The sequence below is a fragment of the Elephantulus edwardii genome, unplaced genomic scaffold (genome assembly GCF_000299155.1).
Source record: "Elephantulus edwardii isolate Elephantulus edwardi_28Jun2011 unplaced genomic scaffold, EleEdw1.0 scaffold00031, whole genome shotgun sequence".
NCBI classification, from domain to species: Eukaryota; Metazoa; Chordata; class Mammalia; order Macroscelidea; family Macroscelididae; genus Elephantulus; species Elephantulus edwardii.
The window spans coordinates 11,693,766-11,718,817 of NW_006399781.1; the positions used below are offsets into that span (position 1 = coordinate 11,693,766).

The 25,052-nt window shown below is 40.2% G+C and overlaps 1 protein-coding gene across 1 annotated transcript; it reads right to left on the reverse strand.

The window, feature by feature from the left end:
- Window positions 1-5,103: 5,103 nt before the first annotated feature.
- Window positions 5,104-13,077, reverse strand: CRYGS (crystallin, gamma S). Its single transcript, XM_006884103.1, has 3 exons — window positions 13,012-13,077; window positions 7,577-7,819; window positions 5,104-5,466 (listed from the first exon to the last, which is right to left on the reverse strand). The coding sequence occupies exons 1-3, from the start codon at window positions 13,030-13,032 to the stop codon at window positions 5,194-5,196; spliced, it is 537 nt and encodes a 178-aa protein (XP_006884165.1). The 5' UTR covers window positions 13,033-13,077; the 3' UTR covers window positions 5,104-5,193.
- Between the last annotated feature and the right edge of the window lie 11,975 nt (window positions 13,078-25,052).

The window sequence follows — 25,052 nt, forward strand, 5'->3', positions numbered from 1 at the left end:
TGACTTGTAGCTGCTCTGAGATAAAGTTTGAGGATGATTAAGAAAACTAGAGGGTTTTTACATTATTTCTGCTGAACTGAACCTGGACTTTCACTAATAGAAGAATTGTGCTTTGCTGTTAATCTGGCCTGGAACTGTTGGACTAACAGTTGGCCTTGCATCACGGGATATTCTTTTCCTTTTCCACTTTCCAACCTATTTCCCTAAAAAAACCCCGCAACTGTGAATAAAGCCTATAAGTAAATTTGTAAAGAACATTGGACCCAATGATTCATAGAAATAGGTGCAAAAGCATAGGGGGTGGCATGTCTGACCATGTAGCTATTTGTTTGGTTCTATAAATATTATTGCTAAGGAAAGTTCACCTACATGAAGCTGGAACTTGGCCTTCCCCATATTACCACTTCTCCTTTTACAATGCTCATCTCCTGAGACTTGTAGATAGAAGAAATAAATAGATGTTAGAGAACAGGGGGCATTTGTGTGCACTCTAGGGAGAGTGTTAGTGACTTTGAAAATGGCTGGGATCAAGAACCATGGATGGGCTTATAAGAGAGCTAAGTGAAGGCCAAATTCCTGTGATAATGACAATTTGGCTCTTTCTAAAGGCAGTGGGATGGGTTGGATGATTCTGATTTTTTTTTTCTTTCACAACCAGAAAGCATCTGCCAAAAACACAGAGATGCTTTTTTTAAAAAACTGAAGACAGAAAGAGCTAGACAAGTGAAAAATAAAATGAAGTAGAACAAAATACCGAACAAGTTGGTAATGGGGGTAGTTTGTTTTTAGGATTGGCTCAAGCTCTTTGCATATAATAGAATGAAACACTGCTGGCCATGCCCATTCCTCACAGGCTATGACAATTGAGCCCATTGTTGCAGTCACCATACCAAGCCATCTTATTGGGCATCTTCTTTTATCTGATCCTCTACTTGCATGAGGCCCTTCTAACCAGGGACCTGTCCTTCCTAATAGCATGTTCAAAGTATGTGATGTGAAGTCCTTCCATAGTCATTTCCAAGGAGCCTTCTAGTACCAGCAAGGGGACAAAATAAACATCCTTACTTTTTATACATTATCTCATGTCAAGTGTTCACAAAGTAGGTGTTGTCTTTGTCTTGAAAGTGAGAAATTGAGGATTGTACTTCTCAGATTGTTTTACACATAATCTATTGAAATGGCAGGATTTTTTAAAATTAATTTTAATAAAAGTTTACAGAGACTTTGGATTCTATTCATTCATTGTTGCACTTTTCTCTCTGCCCAGCTCTCCTCCCAAATTCACTCTTCTCTTTGAAAAGTAAAAGAAAAAATCTTTCATTGTTATACAATCCCTCCCCCCAAGTCTACTCCACTATGCAGCCTTCATTCTGAACTCCTGTTATGACAATAATACCTAATCATATATCCCTTTTAAACAGTTTTCTCCCTCATCTTTTTCAATGCAGTATACAGTATTTATCCCCTCTTTTTCAGTCTCCCCTCAACCCCGATGTCAGTCCCATTTTACAACACTGGACTATGAAATATTTGTCCTTTTGTGATGGAGATGTTTCACTCAGCATAATGTCCTCCAGGGTCACCCATTTTGTATAAAAATATTTCATGAGTTCCTTATTTTTTAATGCAGCATGGTGTTCCATTGGATGAATATACCAGAACTTCTATATAATATTTCATTTGTTCCTTGTTTTTCAATGCAGCATAGTATTCCATTGTGTGAATAAACCAGAGCTTCTCTATCCATTTGTTTGTTGATGGTCACTTGGGTTGTTTCCAACTCAGCTATTGTGAACAAAGCCACAATAAACGTGTTTTTGCTCTGTTTCTGTCTAGCTCCCAAGAAAGGAATGGTGATCATTAACCCTTAAATTGGAATGTTGGTTCTTAGGATAGAGCAGCAGGCCCTGGTCAGGTCTTGTGGAAGGTACAAGATGTATACAGTTGTACAAATCTGAGATCAGAGGGCAGCCGAAGAGCTGAAGATGAGCTCCTAGATGTATTATGCACTGGTCAGACGAGAGGGAGAACAGAGAGGGTCAAGATGAAGATGAGACAAGGAACCCATCACATCAAGAGAGAAACGATGGAAGGAGTGAGGACTGTTCAGCTGAGAAATAAGCATAGAGAGGCAACTGGGAGAGATCTTTAAATATCTAGAGCTCTGTCTTGTGGAGAATGAACTAGAAGGAAAACAGAACGAGGATTGCTGGCTTAAAGTTACAGGGAACAGATTTTGGCTCCCTGTGAACAAACACTTTCCAGTATTCAGAGTACTTTGACGAATGGAGATTGGAATCTGGTGACCCACAGGCCAAATTCAGCTGTGGAGACATTTTGTTAGCTTATGGTGTTAAAACTTTTCATTGTATTTAATTGTCTTTCTGTGGGCACGTGGTCTCCTGGTGGGCGGACAGCTCACACCACCTCCTGTTCTTTTATTTCCCATGCCCCTGCAGCAGGGGATTTGAACGTAGCAAATAAAAATACAAGATGTGCAGCTAAATTTGCTAGTCAGTCAAATAACAAATGATTTCTTAGTATAGCTGTATAATGTTTACGCACTTGGGATGTACTAATACTTAGCCATACTTAACTGGACAGTATGCCCTGAGAGAATTTCAATGGGAGCCCTTGATCATTCATTCTGAGGAAGCAGGCTCTCATTTGGGAAATGCTCAATCAGGAACTTGTCTAGGAGAAAAGCCTGAATGGAAGGTACTAGAATGGCCTTGCTATGGCCCTGTTCTATTCTCACTAGACTTCTGCTCCAGAGCAACAAAACAAAACAAGGCAGAGGTTGCTACAACTCTAAATCACAGCCCGGGTCGTCTTCTGGGTGTGGCTGACACAATGAACTATCCTAATAGCTGGGATTGAATGACTGATGGTAGTGGTTAGGTGTCATCGAGTGGACCCCAGCTCTCTCTGCACAACAGCATGTGATCTTGCCTGATTCAAGTGATCCTCATCATCTTCACTGTGCTTTATTCTCATTGTTATGGTCACTGCATCGGTCCATCTATTTGAAGGTCATCCTCTCTTCCTTCTCTAAAGACTGGCACCCTTCTGGTAACATGCCCAAAGTATGTGAAGCAAGGTCTAATCATCCTTGCTTCTAAGGAGCATCCTGACTTTAACTTACCTTATATATACTTTATCTTATGTATATGTGTGTTTGTTCCTTTGACAGTCTATAGTATATTCCGTACTGTTCACCATGTTTCAGTACCAATTCAAAGGCATCAATTCCTCTTTGGTCATCCCTGTTCAGTGTGCAATGTTTCATATGCATGAAAAGCAATTGAAAGTACCATGAGTCAGGTTCACTTGGGCCCTTAAAGTGACATCTTGGTTCTTTAGCACTTTAAAGAGATGCTTGACAGCATTTTTGCCCAATGCAATACATTGTTTGATTTAGAAAACTTTTTTTTTATCTGATATAAATTGCTAGTAAAATTCCTCCTAAATGCGAGTTGATTGACGTGTCTGCAAATGGAGAGAATGGTCGGAACCTCCTCCTGCCTCAGGGCATGTACCAAGAGGCATAGAACAACCCAAAACAATAATTCTGGCTTCTCGATCAAAATCCATCTTCTGCTTCTTTGCAACTGTGGTTAGTCATCCTGACACTTCTTATTTGCTTGTCCTGGTGCCAGAATTGCTTCTCCGGTTGTTTTGAACAGACTGTTAGGAACTCGCCATGGAACACAGCAGCAGTTGATATTCAAGAGGAGACAGACACTAACTCCCTCTCTTACCACAGGCTCAGTGTCCTCGGTGGAAAATTAGTCAGAACCGAGGTCACCTGCAGAAATTGTCATCTTTGGTCATCAGCTAGTCTTGGAGGGCCCCCTTTCAGGCATCTGGAGAATTAGAGTGTGTTTGATAGAGCTTCAGAGAGCATTTGGTGCAATGTGCCCTTCGTAGGGATAGGAAAGCTAGCTTCTCAGTAGGGTGACACGAATCAGGGCAGCGGCTAGAGTCAGAGCTCAGGGGAGCAAGGCCATTGTCCCCTCTTTCTTTTTCTTTAGTCCCCTCTATCTCCCTCCCTTTCACTTTTCTCGGTCTCTCACTTAGAACACCACGAGACAGTGGAAGATAAGAAAATGAATCCAGATATTTGAGAGAGAGAGGAGGGCATGCATCTGAACAAATCCTCCCTTCAGTAATTCTAGCTTCTTATTAGATGACTTTGCCATCTCTTTTAAGGAATGGTGTGTTCAGAACAGCTGAGATTGGTTTGGACATTCACTTAATATCTCTAGTGGTGTCATGTTTCCCCTCCTCATTCTCTTCCTCACCAAGATTAAATAGGTTAAAAAACCTCAAGAGTTACTCAAATTAAGTAAAATGAAATAAAACCTCATTTTAATTATTATCAAGAAGAGGCAAACTATTGAACATAGCATTTCATGGGGAAAGTGAACTTTAGGTTGAGAATAACACAGAAGTGTCTGGACCTTAAACAAAGGACTGTAGGTGGCTCATGGTACCACATTTATCCAAGCAAGAGTTCTGTTTTTACAGGTTGTTTTTGATAAATACACTACCTCCTGCATCATACCTCAGAACCTTTCCTCCTCTTAAAAATGTTCCAAGGTCTTAAAAAAAAAGTTTCAAGATCTTGTCTTTGTTTTATGCACATAGATCCTCAGCTACTACATGTTGGGGGAGTGAGTTGGAAATAAAGAAAAAATAATAAAGGCTTTCGAAGCATAAATATCTTGGATCAAACTTCGACTCCTCTATCAGCTCATCAAGTTGGGCAAGTTTTTCAGGTAAGCCTCAGTTTCCTTGGGTGTAAAATGCCAATCAACTCCCTCTCTTCTTGTATCTTTGAGACTAGAAAATGGGGTGATTTAGGCGCTCCATACATGGCAGATGTAATCATGATAGCTGTCACATGCGCATAAAGAACCACCACACGGCACTCTGATTTTTATTACTTTTTAATGCAGTCCCATTTGGTTTGGCACAGAGATCTAGACCGGTAATTGGAGGATGCGTTGCTTTGTGTAACTACCCAATGTGGGAACACTACATTGCTGATCTCTATAAGCATTAAAGGGGAGGCATTACTGTCAGCAGTGGAATTCAGAAGCCCATTGTTTTCTTGATGACGCCTATTTGGACCACACAGCCAGCCAATATTCAGCCCCTGGGCAGAAGTGTGTGGTCCCATCCACACCGTTACTCCACAATACGGCGGAAAGACTGAACAGCTGGGGATGCTGCCCCCCAGTCGATGGGCTTCCGGTACTCCTTCTTGTCCAGGAGGTACTGGCGGCCACGGTAGTTGGGCAGCTCATAGAAAATCCAGGCCCCCTCCAGCACCTTACAGGAGTGGATCTCTCGCATGTGAAACTGCTCCATGATGGAAGGGCAATCTTGAGTGGTTTCATACATCTGCCCATTGAAGTCCCCTTTCTCGAAGACCTGAAGTTTATACTGACCTCCGCTACACTGGAGAGACAGAGGAGGAAATTAACAGTTATGGATATTATCAGAAGACCAAGTACTCTGAGAACTGAATGAATCAGAATGAAAGCTAGGTGATTTGAATGCTCCATCCCACAGGGCATGAAAGATGCCTGTTTCAAGGAGCAAACAATTAATTCTTCAACAGACTCAGGAGACAGAGCTATGGAAATAAGGAATGTATTTGATCTTTTGATGAGCTACCCAAAAATTTTGTTCAAGCCTTAGTAGCGAACAAGAGGTGGTAATGGTACTATTCTACTGCTTGTAATATTCCCTGAAAAAATGAGAACTGAGGCACAAATGGAGACTTATACACCAATGTCCATAGTAGCATTATTCACCATCTCAAGAACAGGGAAGCAGCCCAAATCTTCAACCACAATTGAATGGATTGAGAAACGATGGTACATTTACATGATGAAATATCACACAGCATGCAGGTGCAATGACTTTGAAAATCGCTACCTAACTTGGGAGGAACTGGAGAGCATTATGCTGAGTGAACTCAGTCTCATAAGGACAAACACTGGATAAGACCAGTAATGTGGAAATAGATAACTAGTAAAGTGTGTATGTGGATCTAATGAGTGTAGGAGCAGAGGGGTGAGGATGAGGGGCAGGGAGGATCAGGTGATCATAGGGTCGCACAATTTGATGGGTCGCGGGAGGGATGGGTAAAGGAAATGGGGAAAATCCAGTGTGAAAAACAATGTATACAAAATTTTTGTTAAGTAAACAAGTATAAATAAAAATTGTATTAAAAAAACCACAAAACATCAGTGTATAAGAGTTCTTATCTCACCAACCACATTCTCTCCACCATTTATTACTTGTTGTCCTGTTAAACTTTGCCACTGCTACTGGAGTGAGGGGGTATCTCATGTGGTTTTTTATTTGCATCTCTCTTATTGCCAGTGACAAGATAGGAACACTTATACACTGTTGGTGGGATTGTAAAATGGTACAACCACTCTGGAAGGTAGTTTGGTGCTTCCTCAAAAAAGCTGAATATAGAAATTCCATATGACCCAGCTATTCCACTGCTTGAAATATACCCAGAGACAATGAGAACTGTGGCACAAACTGAGACTTTACACCAATGTTCACAGCAGCATTATTCACTATTGCAAGAACATGGAAACAGTCCAAATCTCCAACTACAATAGAATGGATTGAGAAACTATGGTACATTCGCACAATAGAATACTAAGTAGCATTCAGGAGCAATGATTTTGTAAATTACCATCTCCCTTGGGAGGAACTGGAGAGCATTCTGTTGAGTGAACTCAGTCCCATAAGGACAAATACTGTATAAGACCATTATTGTAGAATGATTGTAGAATGAGTATGAGGATCCAAGGGGTGAGGCTGCACAGCGGTGGGGGGAGTGTAGTCAATGATAGGTTTGCATAATTTGATGGGGGTGGTGGTAGTGAAGGAAATGGGAAAGATCCGGTGTGAAAAAACAATGTATAAGAACTTTTTAAATAAACCAGCATTATTTTTAAAAAGGGGGGAGAGGTTGTAGGTGTGAATGAAGGAAATTGTTAATACAATATATACAAATTGAGCATGCAAATCAATATAAAATAAGATTTTACACAAACAAAAACAGATGGTGGTGGTTGTGTGCTTTCCAGTGGGAACTAATCCATAGCTGACCCTCCAGCGGGTTTTCAGAGGCAGTAAATTGCATGGAAGGAGATTGATTGCCCATCTTTCTTCTGCGGAGCAGCTAGTGGATTCGAACCTTTGGCTTTAGTGCCTTTGGGACTGCAGCACAGCTTCTTACCACCATAGCTCAACAAAAGGTAAACACACACCCACGGGAAACACCTGTTATCACAACCAGACCCGCTGCTTGATTCTGCCTCATAGAACAGCCCCATAAAGTTTTACAAAAATGTAATCTTTAAAAACACAGTCTGACCCGTTTTTTTCTTCCGGGAGCAGCTGGTGGGTTTCAACCTGCTTCGACCTCTGTGGCACCAGGCTTCCTTAGGGTTCCATCAAGACTTGGGGAAATGTTAAGAAAACTCAGAGAGAGAGACACAGAGGGAGAACATGAACACATGAACACGTGCACGCTCACCAGGTGAACTGCTCTGCAGGAGCTGAGGCGGTCGTTGAGGCCCATCCAGCGCTGGTACTCCGGGTACTCGCCCCGAGGTAAGATGTACATGTGTCCGGCAAAGTTGGGCCGTTCGTACACGGCCCAGGTGCCTCCTTCCACCCGGATGGAGTTGCAGCGGTTCAGGTGTGGGTGGAAATCTGCGCAGTCGCACTCACACTCATAGTGGCGGCCTTGGAAGTTTTTGTCTTCATAGAGAGTAATCTGGAGGAAGAGCAACCCAAGAGAAGCGCTGAGTCATCGAGTGGCTTTGTTCAAAGAGAAGCTGAAAGCCTATATAGGACTTTTGCTTTAGAAAGTCCTTTCTTCTCAGAAAAAAAATATGTCATTGTACCTTGCCTCGCCAAGTATTTGTTTTCTTGAAGACAACTTCAGTTGAAAATAATATAACGTATGTACAAGTGGTTTCTGAAAGCTTACAATGATGTCAAACACAATAGTACTTCAATGTAAGCCAAGAAATTTAACCTCGAGTTCACTGCTTCTTTATGTTCACACAGTCCTCTGAACTGATCACATTATATTACAAATTCTCCATCTATATTCTGCCTCTCCCACCAGATTTCTTCCAAAGACAAGGACCAAGTAAGTCTTAATCAGTTACTTAGTTCCCCATTTTGGCCACAGAACAGGGCAGGTACTTGAAGATACTCAAATTCGTTCTGGCTGCAGAAAGTCATGTAAGGCGATACAGAAAATACAGATGGAAAAATAAAACATGCACCTTGGCTTTAGAAACCTTATTTTAGGTGAATACTGAGGAAAGTCAAGTGAAAACGATATTATGTTCTAGATCATTCATTTATTAACAGAAGAATAGTTGTGAAGAAATAAAAATGGCAAGATAAGAACACTTTGCTTCCAACTCTCGAGTTTCTGCCACCATGCCTGTGGTGTAAGTCTCTGAGATCATGAATAAGGCTAGAAAACCTGAAATAATAACTAATAAACATAGAGAGCTGCTTCTCCACAGCCCTCCAGACTCTCAGTCAACTCTCTGGGCTGCAGCATTCTGTTTGTAAGATGAAAGGACACACTGGCTAGGAGATGATGAAACACCCAGCTTTTCTGGTTCTGAGCATGGAGCTCCCATAAACTCCTCAGGCTTCACAAAGCCATTTCAGAACACAATCCAAATTAATCCAGTGTTGCTCTATAATTCCACAGTCCTAGAGAAATAAATGATCAGTGGCCAGGAGGGATCGGTCATTGGAGGAGGACATCATGTTTGCAAGGGTGGAGGGACAGCACAGGAAGAGGAAGACCCTGGATGAGATGGATTGACATAGTGACTGGGACAGTAGGACTAAGTGTATTGGAGTCAGACTGGTTCTGGGCAGGGCAGGCTTCAGAGCCCTTGTCCATAGGGTTCCTATGAGTCGCAGGAGACTGGAGGGCACATAACAGCAGAAAGATTTAAGTGTAAATTGCTTGGCATTGTGCTGCCACCTTGTGGCTAATCATATTTACACTTGATCTTAGCCTAAAGGCCAAGAAGTGATTGGCTGATAATGTTTTAAAATGACACGCACCCCTTGAGAGGAAAAAGGAATTTCATATTGAAGAGATTGCTGAACTGAGGGTTAAAGTTCAAAGTGGGGACTTAGTAAAAAGTTGTGCTGCCAACCCCAAGGCAAGCAGTTCAAATCCACTAACGGCTCTGCAGGAGAAAGATGGGCAGTCTTCTGTGTGATTTACTGCTTCTGAAACACCTCCCTCCATCCTCCTGCTAGAGGGTCAGCTATAAATTGGTTTCTATTCAAGGGAAAGAACTTCTTCCCATTTTGATGGGTTCCCCAAGAAGCTCTAGCAGCATAGTCTAGTGTGTTGTGCTGTAACCCAACGACATTTGACAGATCAAATCCACCAACAGATCCCGATAAAGAAAGATGCGAAGTCTCCTGTTTCTATTTATCGCCTCAGAAACCCTCTGGAGCCTCACACTGAGCCCCTTGATGGCTGTGAGTTGAGTTTTCCAGAGGAAATGTGTGATCAAAAGAGTAAAGGAATGAAAGAACATGACCCCCAATAAGTGGATCATTCAGGCTAGGGGTGCTTTGGGGGCAAATGGTGAGGCAGTAGGAGATAAAGCTATAAAAATGACCTGGACATTGGGCACATCTTCTGTCAAGGACATCTCTAAGGTGCTAAAAGGCACTTGATTCAAGTTATGGTCTTTTTAATTATTTGCTATGTATTTGTAGTTGGGCAATGAATAAAGATGACAGGAAGAAGAATCAAGGAGGGAAGCGGATGACACCAGAGCCACGTGGGAGAGACAACGCAGGAGTTTGTGCCTGTAAATAGGTAGTTGCTGTGATCCAGGTGACAGATGCTGAGGACCACCAGTGTGAGTAGGTGTGTCAAAAGAAATTGAGGGTTTATGACTAATTAGATGGATGGGATGAGGGAGACAATGAAGCAAAGACTGACCTACCAAAGGGCATGAATCTCATTTTCTCCTGCCCCCGCTGATTCTTTCTAAAGAGCAATATACTAATAATGTCTCCTTTCATGTTAAATTTTCCTTTTCTACCCCTTCCCATTTATCTTATCTGCTCTCCAATCCCTGAAAGCTTCTTTTCCCCTTTCTACCCTCAAGTTATTTCTTTTTCCCCTCCTGTTCATTCTCTCCCAATCTCTTTATCTCTTCCAGCTTGCCTTCTATCTTTGCATCCTCATTGCTGTTCAGTCAGTTCTCTAGGTCCAAGGAGAACGACCCCTCAGGCTCTCTCAGTGTTGTTCACCTTGACAAGAGCAGACAGCCGCATCTTCCTCCTGTGGACTAGCTGGCACGTTTAAATCCCTCACCTTTCATTTAGCTGCAAAGTGGTTAGCCACTGCACAACCAAGAACCACAGCACATATTTAAAAATGCATGGTATCTTGGTTAACAGATGAATTAAAAAAAAAAAGAAAAGAAAGAAAACCACCACTACTAAGAATTTAGCTAAAGATCCTCTATTCACCGGCTGTTTAATCTTGGACAGGGCACTGAACCTACCCCTAAAACTCAGCCCTCCGTTTAATAGAGAGTTGTTATGAGAATAAAATAGTATAGTGCAAAGCCTTTAAATACTTGGCATATAATTGCCATAAGCTTTTCCTAAAGTTATTACCACAGATGAAAAGGTTAAGTGACTTACCTCAGATCACTAGTTCATTCAATGTTCATTGCAGGCAAGCCAAGGGACTAACGCACAAAAAGGGCTCCTTTTTCTTTTACCTTATATCCTTTTGCTGTCTTCCTACTGACAACAGCTGGCTAGGGACGGACTTTCCCCCATGACCTGTGAAATATCTCAAGGAGCAGCAAGGTGGATAGATTCTAACCTCATAATTCACATCTTCTACTTGCCTTTGCTGTTGGCCAGCTAGTCACCAAAAAGGAAGCTTTGCAAGGGACATGCTATTGGAAATGATGTAACCACTCTCAAAACACCTGGTCCCATCCAAGCTAAGAACTTCAGATGCTTATTAGTGATATTTGCATGGCATACTTTTAAGATCCTCACAGGAAAGAGCAGGTTTTAGGGCTGTTGTACATAGGGTCACTATGAGTCGCGGGTGACTTGACGGCACATAAAAACAACAACGTCAACACAGTCCTAAAGACATTAGTCTATTTTTCTATGGAGTCCTCCTGGATACCATAAATTCTTTTTTCAAGGTGGCCTTGAGGTAAGCCCTAACCAGTTGTGGGACAAGTTAACAGGTCCCTCCTGACATGATGTAATGGGAAGTACTTGACATTGCCTATATCATTTTCTTGCCAAAAATATTTCCTCTCACTACAAACAAGAGATACTTAGACAAATACGTATCAAGTGCTTTTAAGAAGATGCTTTGCCTAGAGTTTTGAAAATATCAGTGCCTCAAAACAAAACAGAACTAAAGAGAAAAGAACTGGTCTAGATTCTAAAAAAGGCAAACCCATTGAAATCATGTCTTAATTAGTATCCCAAAGGTTAGGAGCTTGGCTACTAACTGAAAGTTTAGCAGTTCAAGCCCATCATCTACTCCTCAGGAAGAAGTCCGTTTCTGTAAAGATTCCCACCTTAGAATCTCTGTAAGGTAGCTCTACTCTGCCCAGTAAGGGTCTCTAGGAGTAAGAACTAACCCAATGGGGACAGATTCTAAAGGAAGATGAAAGAGACACAGAAATCAAGTTAATTCAGTGTGTGATCCTTAATTAGATACTGAATTGGTGGAAAGTCACATTTTCAGGGACAAGTGTGGAAAATTTGGATGTGATCTGAATATTAGAAATATATAAGTGAAGGCGCAATAATTATACCATATTTAAACAGAAGAATGACCTTAGTTTTAGGCTACAGATGCCTAAATAGGGAAAAAGTATATTGAAGTCTCCTTCCTTTCAAATGGTTTTAGTAAAAGAAGAGAGAGATACCAAGCACAACAGAATGTTGTTAAGTATCAGTGGCAGGTATGCAAGTGCTTATTTGATGGGTTGTTTTTTTCTTTTTCTTTCAATATTCATTGGGTTTGACATTTTTAAAAATAAAGACTTGGAGGGAAAACTGGGCGCCAGAAAATGGCTTTTCCCTAGAAGAACTTGTCAGTGAAAGAGCTCCAAGGAAATGATCGTGTGGTTACCATTCCCCAAACCCAGGCTGAGAGGCCAATTCTCAATTCCAGTCACCGTCGGACAAATACCTTAGAGGTATTTTCCCCTGTATTTTTTTTTGTTCTAAAATGAGCACTTTATTTGAGAGAAAGGAAGAAAGTAACGGCTTGAATAAAGGGCATATGTAGAATTTCATTCACCTCACTGGTCCGTCCAAGTTGGCCTTCTAGAACATGAACGGTTTGGGCTAAATTTCACAAAACACATTTTAAAATGAACATCAGAAGTGTTCTAATCCACATAATCCTCTTACAGTGTGCCCTATTCCTGTGAAAGTACATGGAATATTAGCTGCTGAAAGTCAGAAATCATGTTATTTAGACATTATTTTCTTTATCCAACAAAGCACCACACATAAAGATAAACATTAATAGAGTGTCAGGTAAATTGCTAGAGTACAAATAAAGAGAGTACTTAGTCTTCCCTCCTAACCTCGGCCTATTCTAACCACCATCGTACTCACCTCTAGTTAATGAGGAAAAAAAATGTTCTCCATGTGAGAAGAAAGCAAACTCAAAACCAAACCCAAGGGCATCAATCCCAACCCAGAGAGACCTTAGAAGGGTAGAGTACAATTGTCCCATGAGGTTCCTGAGGTTATAAATCTAAATGGGAGCAGACTGTCTTCTCTTTAGAGGGCTTGAACTGCCAACCTTTCAGTTATCAGCCCAGCATAACCCACTACACCATCAGGATTCCAAAAAAGGAATGCAGGTGGGCTGAAAACCCAGCCTGACCATTCCCTTACCTTGGTTGCCGTTTTGGACATTTTGGTGCATAGGTTGCTTTCCCCACTGCTGAAAGAAATCCAGGAATAGCTACAGAGAGTTAGAGGCCCGGAGACAACATTTATACTGGGCTGGTTTCAAATGAAACATTTGCTTGGTCATGAGAATTGGATCCAAAAATTGAGTCAGTCATTTGGAGGCTATTGACGGTTTCTAGAAAAACAATTGGGATTATGAAATAAAGGAGAGCTTCAGTAGCCCCTGTTAATGCTTACCAAGCCTTGCTGCATTGCAGATTTTGCTGAGGCAAGACACCAAAACCCAGCCAAATTTGGAAAATTAAAAACACAAAAGTTCCTCTTCCCTGGGCAGTTTCTTTCTTTCTTTTCAAATACGCTGCCCCTTTGAAATTGCTATAGCTTTTTCTTTTCCTTTCCTTTCCTTTCTAGAGGCAGGAATCGAAAGATCGACCTCTAGTCTAAGCAGAAGGGACATGTTCCAAAGACAACCAAAATACACGTTATGGCCTGAAATGTGTGTGTCTCTGGAAAGCTATATTGACATCTTAATTAATACCTGTGAAAGTGGTCTGTTTAGATATAATGTCTGTGCAGATGTTGTTGTTGTTAGGGGCCATTGAGTCAACTACGACTCATATGAACAGATGAACAGCAAATCAAAATTATATCCTTTGCTGCAGTAGATGAAGTTAAAATGCAGATGTAGTTGAATTAAACGCAATGTCACACCAGACAAGATTGTGCCATAATCTAACTGGTGTTCTTAGAAAAGGGAAAGGCAAGACAGAGTGGAGATGGCAACATGAAGACAGAGGCAGAAAGTGCAGGGAGGCTGGCACAGACTAGGAATGGAGAGGCTGCCAGAAGCTGTGGAATAAGGAAAGACCTTCCCAGAGGGCCCTCAGAGAGCATGCCTCTGCTCACATCCTGCTTCTAGGCTTGACAGCTATCAGAATAGATTTATGTTCTTGTAGGCCACCCAATGTATGGTACTTTGTTACAGGAACTATAGACAACTAACATTGGTAACAAATGCAATGCTTGTCCCTGGGTTGGAAGAAACAGAAACATTACAAATGGCATTTGGGGGATGATTTACAAAAAGCTTACTGTTAACTCTCTTCTAGATAATATTGTTACCTGCTGTGGAGTAGTGTTTTACCAGTGGCTACTTTAATTTAATATAGTAATTGTCTGAGTTTGACACTTCCTCAAAAAGATATAGAAACTCTGTATGATGTGGCTATTCCACTATTAGGAATAAACCCGAAGGAAATTAGAACAGAGATATAAACAGAGATTTGTACACTAATGTTTACAGCAGCATTATTTACCATCACAAGGACATGGAAACTGGCCAAATGTCCAATCACAACCAAATGGATTGAGATATTGTGATACATTCACATTATGGAATACTATGCAGCACTCAGTAACAGTTTTGAAAAGTATTACATAATGTGGGAGAGGCTGGAGAGTATTATGCTGAATGAACGAACAGTCTCATAAAGACAAATACTGCGTAAGACCATTATTATAAAAATAGAAAGTTATATAGTAAAGCATGTTTGTGGACCCAAGGAGGGAAGGGGTGGGAGCAGAGGAGTGAGGATGGGTAAAGGCAAAACCAGGATTGCACAATTTGGTGGGGAGAGGGAAGGGGTGAAGGAAATGGGAAGGATCCGGCAGGGACCTGAAAGGACAGAGTAATGATGGGCATAGTCCAATAATGATTAATTTTATAAAACATAATGCATGAGATGATTGTTATGAAACACAATGTGAATGAAGAATAGTGTGAAACACAATGTATACAAATTCTGTAAGCAAACCAATTAAAAAAAAGTTATTGTCTGGTCCTTTGTGTACAGTCCTCACAACTGAAGTGCCTGAACTCATTGTTGCAGTTATTAGTTAGTATTATCGTCTCAAAGTTAAGCTTTCTGAATTCACTGAGTGCTGGTGAGACTTGGGGAACTCTGGTGGGCATAGTGGGTAAGGAGTTATTGGCAACCCAAAGGTAGGGAGCTTGAATCTACCAACTGCCCTGTGGAAGAAAGCTGGGTAATCTCTTCCCAGGCTACTTGAGTCAGTTCCACCTTGACGACAATGAGAGAGAATTGTAGTAGTTGTTGTTGGGTACCATCAAGCTGGAAATAACCTACAGCTGACCCTCCAGCAGGTTTCCAGTGGCAGGCAGTCACATGACTTTCTTTCACTGAGCAGCTGGCAGATTAGAACTGTAGGCCTTTGGGATTGCGGCACAGCTTCTTGCCACTAGTTGAGACTATTTTTCGAAATCTTTTGTTTGTCTCTTTTACTTCACTGTTTCTTCCTGTTGGCTTCTTAATGTAATCATGACATTTCAGTCTTTTCTGACATCCATTTTGGTCTTTTCTTTCTCCCCTGTCTTTATAATGTTATTTTTGCTTTCTTCACAGATGATACCCTGGATGCCATCCCACAACTCATCTGGTCTTTAGTCATTAGTGTCCAAGGCCCCAAAATATTCTTGAGTTAGCTTTTAAATTCAGGTAGAATCGACACAGGATTGTATTTTGGTTCTTGTGGACTTGCTTTCATTTTCTTCAGCTTCAGTTTGAACTTGCACATGTGTAATTGATGGTCTCTTCCACAGTTAGCCCCTGGCTTGGTTTTAACTACTGATATCGAGCTTCTCCAATGATTCCAGTCATTCTGATTCCTATCTAGTCTGTTAGATGAGGTCCATGTCAGTTAGTGGTTTTGCTGTTGGTTTTATTTTTAATCTTCAAATTTTTTATAATTGGTGGACTAAACCAAAAAGAATTTACAATAATGCACATCGCTCTAAATAAACAAGTTCCAATACTCTCTTTTAAACTGTGATACTATAGCACTCTAGGATTTATTAGAAGCATATTCAGATTTATCATTTTTATGATTTAGTCAATGAATTTCATTTTTAAAATAGCTCATTTAAAACTCAAATGCCATTATTCTTTTCAATTAAAATGATGCTACAAGCATTTTTCTATATTAGTTAAATATATATTTATGATTCATTTTACTTTGCGTTAGAAATAAAATAGGCCAGAAAATCCTACTTATCTAAAGCTTTTTTTTTTTCGTTGCAGTTCAATGCTTCTTTATTCTGGTGATTCAAAAAGCTCCTATCTAAAGCTTTAACATTACTTAGCTTAACATTATTCACCTAGTGGGGTTTTTTTTTAAAAAAAAATTTGCAATGAATAAATGACTGTACAAAATTAAATCATTCCATCTCCAGCCTCATTTCTGTCTCCTAGTCCATAATTTCTGATTACCAGTCCTTTTCCCCTCCAATTGTTGCATTCTAGTAACAAATTATTATTAATGAATCTTGGCTGCATTTTGATCAATTTCAGACTGCAAATATTGATAGAAATCCTCAATTTCCTCATCTTTGCTTTAGTTGTTGGTGTGCACATTTGAATAATAATTGTATTAATAGGTCTTCCTTGTATGAGAATAGATAATATCCAATCACTCACAGCATAGTACTTGAGAATAGTTCTCAAAATGTTCTTTTTGATGATTAGTGCAATACCATTCTTCCTCAATTTTTCATTCTTGGCATAATAGACAAGTGGAAGAAGTGTGTCAAGGCTGTGTTCTTTCTCCATACCTATTCAGTTTGTATGCTGAACAAATCATTCAAGAAGCTGGACGTTATGAAGAAGAATGTAGCATCAGAATTGGAGGAAAGCTCATCAAAAATCTGCATTATGCAGGTGACATAACCTTGCTTGCTGAAAGTGAGACTTGACATTCATGCTGCAGAAGATCAAAGACTATAACCTTCATTAAGTTGGGGTGTTTTCCCCCTTTTTCATTAAGTTTTACATCTCAGTATTCAGAAAACAAAAATCCTTACTACTGGGCCAATAGATGATAGATGGGGGAAAATAAAAATTGTGAACAGTTTTATTTTACTTGGATCCACAATGAGCACCCCTGCTATCAGTAGTCAAAAAATAAAAACATGTTGAAAAGAGAAAATCTGCTGTCATAGACATCTCCATTGCTGGTGAGCAGTGGTGTCAGTTTAAAGACTAAGGTGCAGCTGATCCAAGCCATGATCTTTTCCATTACTTCTTAAGCATCTGAAAATTGGACAATGGATAAGAATGATGGAGGAATCTATGTCTTTGAGTTAGGGTGTTGGAAAAGAACACTGAATATTCTATGGACTGCCAAAAGACAAGTACATCTTGCAGTAAGTGCAAACAGTGTGCTCCTTAGCAGCAAGGTTGGTATCCCATACGTTGGGCATGTTGAGAGGAATAAGTCCTTAGAAAAAGACATCATGCTTGTAAAGGTGAACGATCAACAAAAGAGAAGAAGACCCCCGACAATATGGATTGACATGGCGACTATAAAAGGCTCAGGTATACCAGATGTTGAAGATGGCACGGGACAGAGTTCAGATATGTTGTTCATAAGATAGCCATGAGCCGAAGTAAACATGTTCAGCCTAACAACACATAAGCTTCCACTGACAGCCGTGCTCGAGTGCTGGGAGCTGACCATGAGTTTTCCTGCATGAAGGGTGAAAACTTTATTACTGAGCCACCACTGTTTCTAACAGAGTGGTAAAGTACATATGGAAATATGTCAATAATTGGTAATACTGACAAATGGGAATTCAATGACTGAGTCTTGCAACTGTTTTACAAATTTGACTTCCCCCAGCCGCCAAATTTAAAAAAAAACAACAAAGAGCATTCTAATCTCCAATAAATGGTGCTACTAATGTATATTCCCCAAGAGAAAAAAGCATTGTGTTGTTGTTGTTGTGTACTGTGGGGGCAGAAGGCACTCACAGTTGACCCTCCAGTGGATTTTTAAGAGTCTGTAAGTTGTAAGGGAAGAGACTGCCCGGGTTTCTTCTGCAGAGTGGTTGGTGGGTTTAAACGACCAGCCTTTGGGTTATCAAGGCAACTCTTTACCCATAAGCCACTGCTGTTGGGTACCATCCAGTCAGAACTGATCTGTCGCTGACCCTCTACTGGGTTTTCCAAAGCATTTAATTGCATGGTAGATTGTCCAGCTTTTTTCTGCAGAGCTGGATCTGAACTGTGTGCCTTTGGGATTGCAGCACAGCTTCTTACCACTAGCCCCCAGGGCTCCCTAAAAGTACTGTGAGGTTCTTAAAATCACAAGATTTAGCTAAATCCAACATGTCACCTCCCAAGTAGCCAATGACATCTTAGGAACCTCTTTTGCACTTAGTACATTTTTGAAATGAGGTTACATTGTATGTAGCATATTAGAAATTGAATAGTGTGTTGGAGAAGAACACTGAATATTTTATGGACTGCCAAAAGACAAGTACATCTTGCAGAAAGTGCAAACAGTGTGCTCCTTAGAGGCAAGGTTGGTATCACATACTTTGGGCATGCTGAGAGGGGCAAGTCCTTAGAAAAAGACATCATGCTTGTAAAGGTGAAAGATCAACAAAAGAGAAAAAGACCCCCAACAATATGGATTCCCCTAAAATGTGTACTGGAATCGTAAGTGCTCAGGTGCTAACCAAGATGGGCAGTTTAAGCCTACCAGCTTCACAGTAGGAGAAGGATGCTCCTTTAGGATTTACAGCCTTGGGATCTGAGGGCCTTCTGGCTGTGACATCTGTCAGCCCATTGATCACCAGGGTTGATTCGGCTGATCTGGCTGGCTAAGCAGGAGTCCTCTTCCTCCTGCTGTGCTCCGTGTTGTTCCCTCTGGAAGCTGCACGCTTGGTTGAAGAGGACGACCATTCCTGATAGGAGAACTGCCCTTCTATCAAGGGTAGACAAGTAGCTGCATTCCCCTGTTAGAACCTCCAAACAAGTGCCCAAGCATGTACCGCCTTGGAGACCCTCCTGTCTTATACTGTTGATGTGAATTGGAATTGACTTTACAGCAATGGATTTTATATGCGCCTGCAGACACAACCCCATTTGGGAACAGGGTTTTCTTATGTTAATGAAGTGATGGAAGGGAAGACCTCAGTACAGGATGTGTCTTAAACCTACTCACTTTTGTGATATGAAAGTACCAGATTAGATAGTGAAGCAAGCACAAATGGAGAAGATACGCCACGTGGAGATCACCAAAGAATCAAGGAATACCAGGTTTACAGAAGCCGAAAAAGGCCTTCCAGTGGCAACAACATGAGAGTGACCCTGGAGCTGGTGTTCTAGATAAGGACTTCTGGTCTGTGAGAAATTAGTCTTTAAAATCAGTCACTTGTGGTATTTCTGTCAAAGCAACACTAGAAAACAGACACGTTTTTTTAAAAAAACAAAAATTATTTCAATTTAAAAGCAAAAACTGTATCTACTTTTCAACTTTCCTGGTCAAGTATATTCTTCTCAAGAGTTCAACCTCATCATTTCCACCAGCAAAGTTATTCAACAAGTATTTTCATAAATGAGATACTCTCCTGCTGTACTGTGCATATGACCTTTCCAAAAAAGGTCAAATATCTTTTATTCATCTAGTACTGCTATGACAGAGATACTGTAAGTAAATAACTTAATAAGTGTATTCTCTTGCTCTTGAGAATGCTGAAAGTCCAAATTCAGGTGCCAGTTCTAGGGCACCCTCCCTGCCAGTTTTGGAGCAAGGCCCTTGTTTCCTTCAGCACCTGTAAATGTGGCCTTCCTTGGAGATCCTCATGTGTCTTGATCTCCCCCTGGCCCAACGAGCTTCCCAGGCAGGTGCTGGAGTCAAAAAGTACACCCTCATCAATATGCAGCATCATGATAGATGGAGAGAGAATTGAAAGTGTAAATGAGTTCATCTTATTTGGATATATATTCAACATCCTTGATACCAGCAATCAGGAAATCAAGACGTGTTGCATCAGGAAAATCTGTCTAGGTCCTCTCCAGAGTGCTAACGAGCAATAAGTCTAAGGTGTGCCTGATCCAAGCCAGTCTTTTAAATTGCTTGCTATGCATCTGAAAGCTGGACAAGGAGTAAGGATGACAGAAGGATAATTGTGGTGCTAGGAAAGAACAGTGACCATCCCCCGGACTGCCAAGAGAACAAACAAGTCTGTGCTGGAGACAGTGCAAACAGTACTCTTTGGAGGTAAGGGTGGTGACATTCCATCTCACGCACTTTGGGTGTGTTCTCAGGAGGGACCAGTCCTTGGAGGACATCATGCTTGGAAGGGTAGAAGGTCTGCACAAGAGAGGAAGACCCTGGACAGAATGAACTGACACTGTGGCAACGGGGTCAGGTCTATCAGAGATAGTGAGCTTGCTCAGGATTTGGGCAAGGTTCAGATCCACTCTTTGGTGACTATTTCTTGATGATACTGAAGGCCATACCTCAGCATTTTCTTCCCATTTTCTCATGTGAGATATAAGGGGTTAGGGCCATACCCTAGAGAAACTTCCCTCATATCAGACAGGGCTGTCTGTTATTCTTCTTAAACTATTTGGTTTTTCAAATTGTGAGGGAACAGTACGTATTTCTACATTATATCATTACTTTACCAGAGCTCTGGTGGCTTAGCGGTAAGAAACTGCACTGCAATCCCAAAGCTACACAGTTTGAATCCACCAGTTGCTCTGTGGTGGAAACAGGGGCAATCTCCTCCTGTGCGATTAACTGCCTCTGAAAACCTACCAGAGGGTCAGCTATGGGTCGGTTCTGACTTGATGGCACGTAACAACAACAATTATTACTTTCATGTATTTTGGAGAAGTTACAATTCAATCCATGACATCTTGATGTGAAGAATATTGAGAAAATATTAAGATATATGCTGGTTTTCTAAATTTTAGAAGGAGAATTGATGCCTTTGAGCTGTGGTGCTAGAGAAGCATATTGAGGGTACCACGGACTGCTAGGAAAACAAACAGATTGCTCCTGTTAAGGGTTAAACCAGGCGGCTCCCTGGAGGCAAGGATTCTGAGGCTACATTTAACACACTTTGGACAGGTTGTAAGGAGGGACCGGTCCTTAGAGAGGGACATCATGCTTGGTAGGGTGAAGGGATGGCACAGGAGGGGAAGGCCCTCTATGAGGTGGTTTGATTCAGTGACTGGGGTAATCATAATGGGTGTGTCAGAGACAGTGTGATTGGCACAGGATAGAGCAGAGTTTAGGGCTGTTGTATATAGGATCGCTATGAGTCGCAGGCGACTGACTCGATGGCACATAACAACAACAACAACAATTGGAATTCATTTCATTAGTCTTTTCAAAACATGCTTCCAAGTATGGTAGTGCTTATTTGGTAATATTCTACTGGTTTGAATTTAATCTTAAAACCACACACACACACACACACACACACTCTGAATTAGAATGAACAGATCTTGACAATTTTCACTGTAGAAATAAAAGGTCATGTCCTTTTATATTTATTTACTTTTATAACAAATAGAGCTTTCCCAACAATATGTTTTATTTTGATAGAACTGCAAAAATTATGTTAGAGACCTTTCCTAAAATTAAAACATCTTTTTATCAAAAGGCAAATATTACATTCAGGGTTTAATGAAAATTTGAAGCAGAAAATAAAAAATATATTTTTATACAATTTTGTTGTTTCAGTCTTTAATGGCTAAAATAGCTTTGTATAAAACTCTTTGTGCTACATTCATACACCAGAAGATCATAACTTTAATTCCAATTATTTTTTAAAACTCCTATCAATTATCTTTTAAATAATTATGAACAAAACTATAAAAGTCTTATTTACTCTAGAAAGGATGAAATCCTTCATAAACATTAAAATGTGACATAGACTTACAAATCTACACTCAGTAACTTTACTATTAACATATATACAATGAGACAGCCTTTACCAACTTCTTCATTTTCGCTCTACATGATAAGTCTTCCTAGTATATACAAACATGTTTGAGGACAGTCATAAGTTTAGATAAAATTCAACACAAAGAGTTATAAATTAGTATTGAAGTCAAAAGAGAAAAAGGTCCAAAGTCTCTATGCAGCAAAAAAGAGTATCTTCTTGATTTAGTTTCAAGAGAAGTACCATCTTTCATTCATCTTCATTTCTGTTTCCACGGCCCTGAAGATCACACAATAAAAACCAATTAATAACTTGCTTTGCTGCTTCATACAATTAATAAGAAAAAAAATTAGGTTAGAAAGTCATATGAATTATCACCATTCAATGTCCGGTAATGAAAGACAAAGTTTAAAGCTAATTATATCTGGTTTTTTTAATGTGCTCATAATAGAAGAAATTCACATAAGCATAACAAAATTGGTGGGCTGGAAGGAGCAGTCTAAATGAAAATTCTTACCCTCTGATAATTGCTATATCCTTTAAAATTATCAATTTCCAATTTCCCCCCCCCATTTCCGATATATAATCTCAGTATTTATTTTATTAAGTAAATACTGTAAAATTCCTTTAAAACTCTTTATTTTAAAAAGTAGTAACACACTTTAAAAAGGAAAATAATGTAGAAAGTAAATAATAGAGTATGTTCCCATTGCTTTGGACAATAGCCTGGAAATTCCTCAAATAATGAAAGTTCTCATATAATCTTACGGTACCACTCCTAGGTACAGTAATCTATAAAAGATAGAACCTATGTAAAGCAGAAACCTGCCAGAAAAAGAAAACATATGTATTTTCCACTAAACTGAGTGACAGAAAATTATCTACAGTGGAAAACTTGCAAGAGCTGGGGGGAAAAACTCCAATCACGTTCTGGCTCTTACAGATTATCACCTCGACTGTATTATGCTAAATCAAAGAAAAGCTCAAAGCCTTAAAGTTTTATGATTCTATTTTATAAAATACCCAGAATAAGCAAATCCACAGATGAAAAAAAAATAGATTCGTGGTTGGCAAGGGTTAGCAGAGGGGGGAAGAGGAAACTCTGGGGGTTGGAAGAATAGTGAACCACTGCTAATGTGTACAGGCATAACTAGGAGATAATTTGTGTTTGGTTCCAGACAGTTGCAATAAAGCAAATAACACAGTAATTACAGTCTATTTAGTGAATGTCATAAGATATGCTGAAACCTTCTCTTCAATGCAGAGAAATTAAGGAAAAAGAAGGTCGTTGTTGTTGTTGTTATGTGCTGTCAAGTAGAACATGGCTCTTAGTGACCCTATCAATAACACATCTATTCCTTGTCCCATCTTGTGTCATCTTCATCATCTCTGACAGACTTGAGCCCATTGCTGAAGTCGCTGTGTCAATCCATCTGGTTCAGGGTCTACCTCTCTTCTGCCATCCCTCCACATTTCCAAGCATGACGTTTCTTTTCAAGGAATAGCCTCTCCTAGCAACAAGCCCAAAGTATGTGAGACAAAGCTTTGTTATTTCTGCCTCCAAGGAGCAGTCTGGCTGTATTTTGTTCCAGATATATTTGGTTGTTATTTTGGCAGTCCATGAGATATTTCATACTCTTCTCCAATACCACAGCTCAAAGGCATCAATTCTTTTTCAGTCATCCTTATTTATTGTTCAGCTCTCACACACATAGCAAGTTACTGGAAAGACCATGTCCTGAATCAGGCATACTTTAGTCTTCAAACTGGCATCATTGCTTCTCAGTTATTTGCAGAGGTCCCTAACTGCAGACTTTTCCAATGCAGTACGTCTCCTGATCCACATAGTCAAATTCCTTTGCATAGTCAATAAAGCACAGACATTTTTCTGGTGTTCTCTGCTTTAAGGTAGAATTCATCTGACATAGCAATGATCCCTGGTGCCATGGCCTTTTCTAAACCCAGCCTACACTTCTAGTAGTACCCTAGACATGGTGAAATATGACAGCTGAGCAGAAGATTCCAAAGGACAGCTCCAGAAGACAAAATAAACTATTATAATCCAATATGCACAGAACTACAGTTAGAAAATCATGCCTGGCATAACTCAAGCTGAAAGAACAGAAGAATAAATTCATCAAGCCTCAGTTGCAATACCAAAGGATACTATGGGCAAAACATTGAATGATGCAGAAAGCATTAAAAAAAAGAAGAAGAAGGGTGTGATATACTTAGATGTGTGTCAAGAATTGTCAAGAACACTGAATCATTTCAAGAAGTAGCATATGAAAAAAAAAAAAAGAAGTAGCATATGATCGAGATCAAGAACCGACGGTAATGAATTAAGAACACACACTAGGTGAAGACTGGTGTCAATTTAAGAAGGAAATTTTGGCACCAAAACAAAGACACCCAGGAGAGAAGACTACATAAGGGAAGAGAATAAAACTAGGAGAAAGGCTGAGCCCAGATTCTCCCTTAGAGCTTCAAAAGAACCAACTGTTGAGCTTGGATTTCAACCTGCTACCTTCCAGTGCTGAAAGAGTAAGTTTATATTGTCTTAAGGCACATTCAATTTGTCATGGTGGCTGTAGGACACAATACTGCTAATAATATAATACTCTCGGTAGTTTTGACAGCCTCTGAAAACCCACTGAAGGGCCAGCTGGTTTAGAATGAATAGGGAGTGAGTCTGGGAATTTGCTTAAAGGACCTACACTGTACACACCTACCCCCTGTTGTGATAGAAGAGGCCTAGCCTGCGGCTTGTTTGGAGCCTGCTGCAGGAGGGACAAGGCTGTCCAGCTGCTGGCGATGCCCTGTATTGATCAGCCATTCATAAAACTTGCTCTCCACGAGGACCTGGAACTGTTTCCTTTGATCCCTGAAATTGAAATTAAGATGGAAAAGAATGTAAGAACACCAATGCACATCATTTCCACTCTAAGTGATTCTGAAACATTTTTTGTGGGGTAACTTTAAATGATTATATATTCCTATAATCCATGTCTTCTTTCCACATCTTTTGTCTGTTTAGAGGACACTGGACCATGACCACTACAACTATTATAAAAATAAAAAATATAGATCAGATTTATAAAAATACACTATCAAGTTATTATACTGTTATAATGTGGTGACTTATTCACTCAGTAGATATTTACTGAGACCAAGTGATTGCTAGGTAGTGTTCTGACAGGGAGTGCTAAATAGTGTTCTGGCTGTAACACGTTTACACAAATGAAACACAGTTCCAAATGTT

Coding starts and splice junctions, on each gene's coding strand:
- CRYGS (XM_006884103.1), bottom strand. CDS start 13,032: ATGTCCAAAACGGCAACCAAG. Junction 7,820..13,011: donor TGTCCAAAACGGCAACCAAG/GTAAGGGAATGG, acceptor CTCTTCCTCCAG/ATTACTCTCTATGAAGACAA. Junction 5,467..7,576: donor CCTGCAGAGCAGTTCACCTG/GTGAGCGTGCAC, acceptor CTGTCTCTCCAG/TGTAGCGGAGGTCAGTATAA.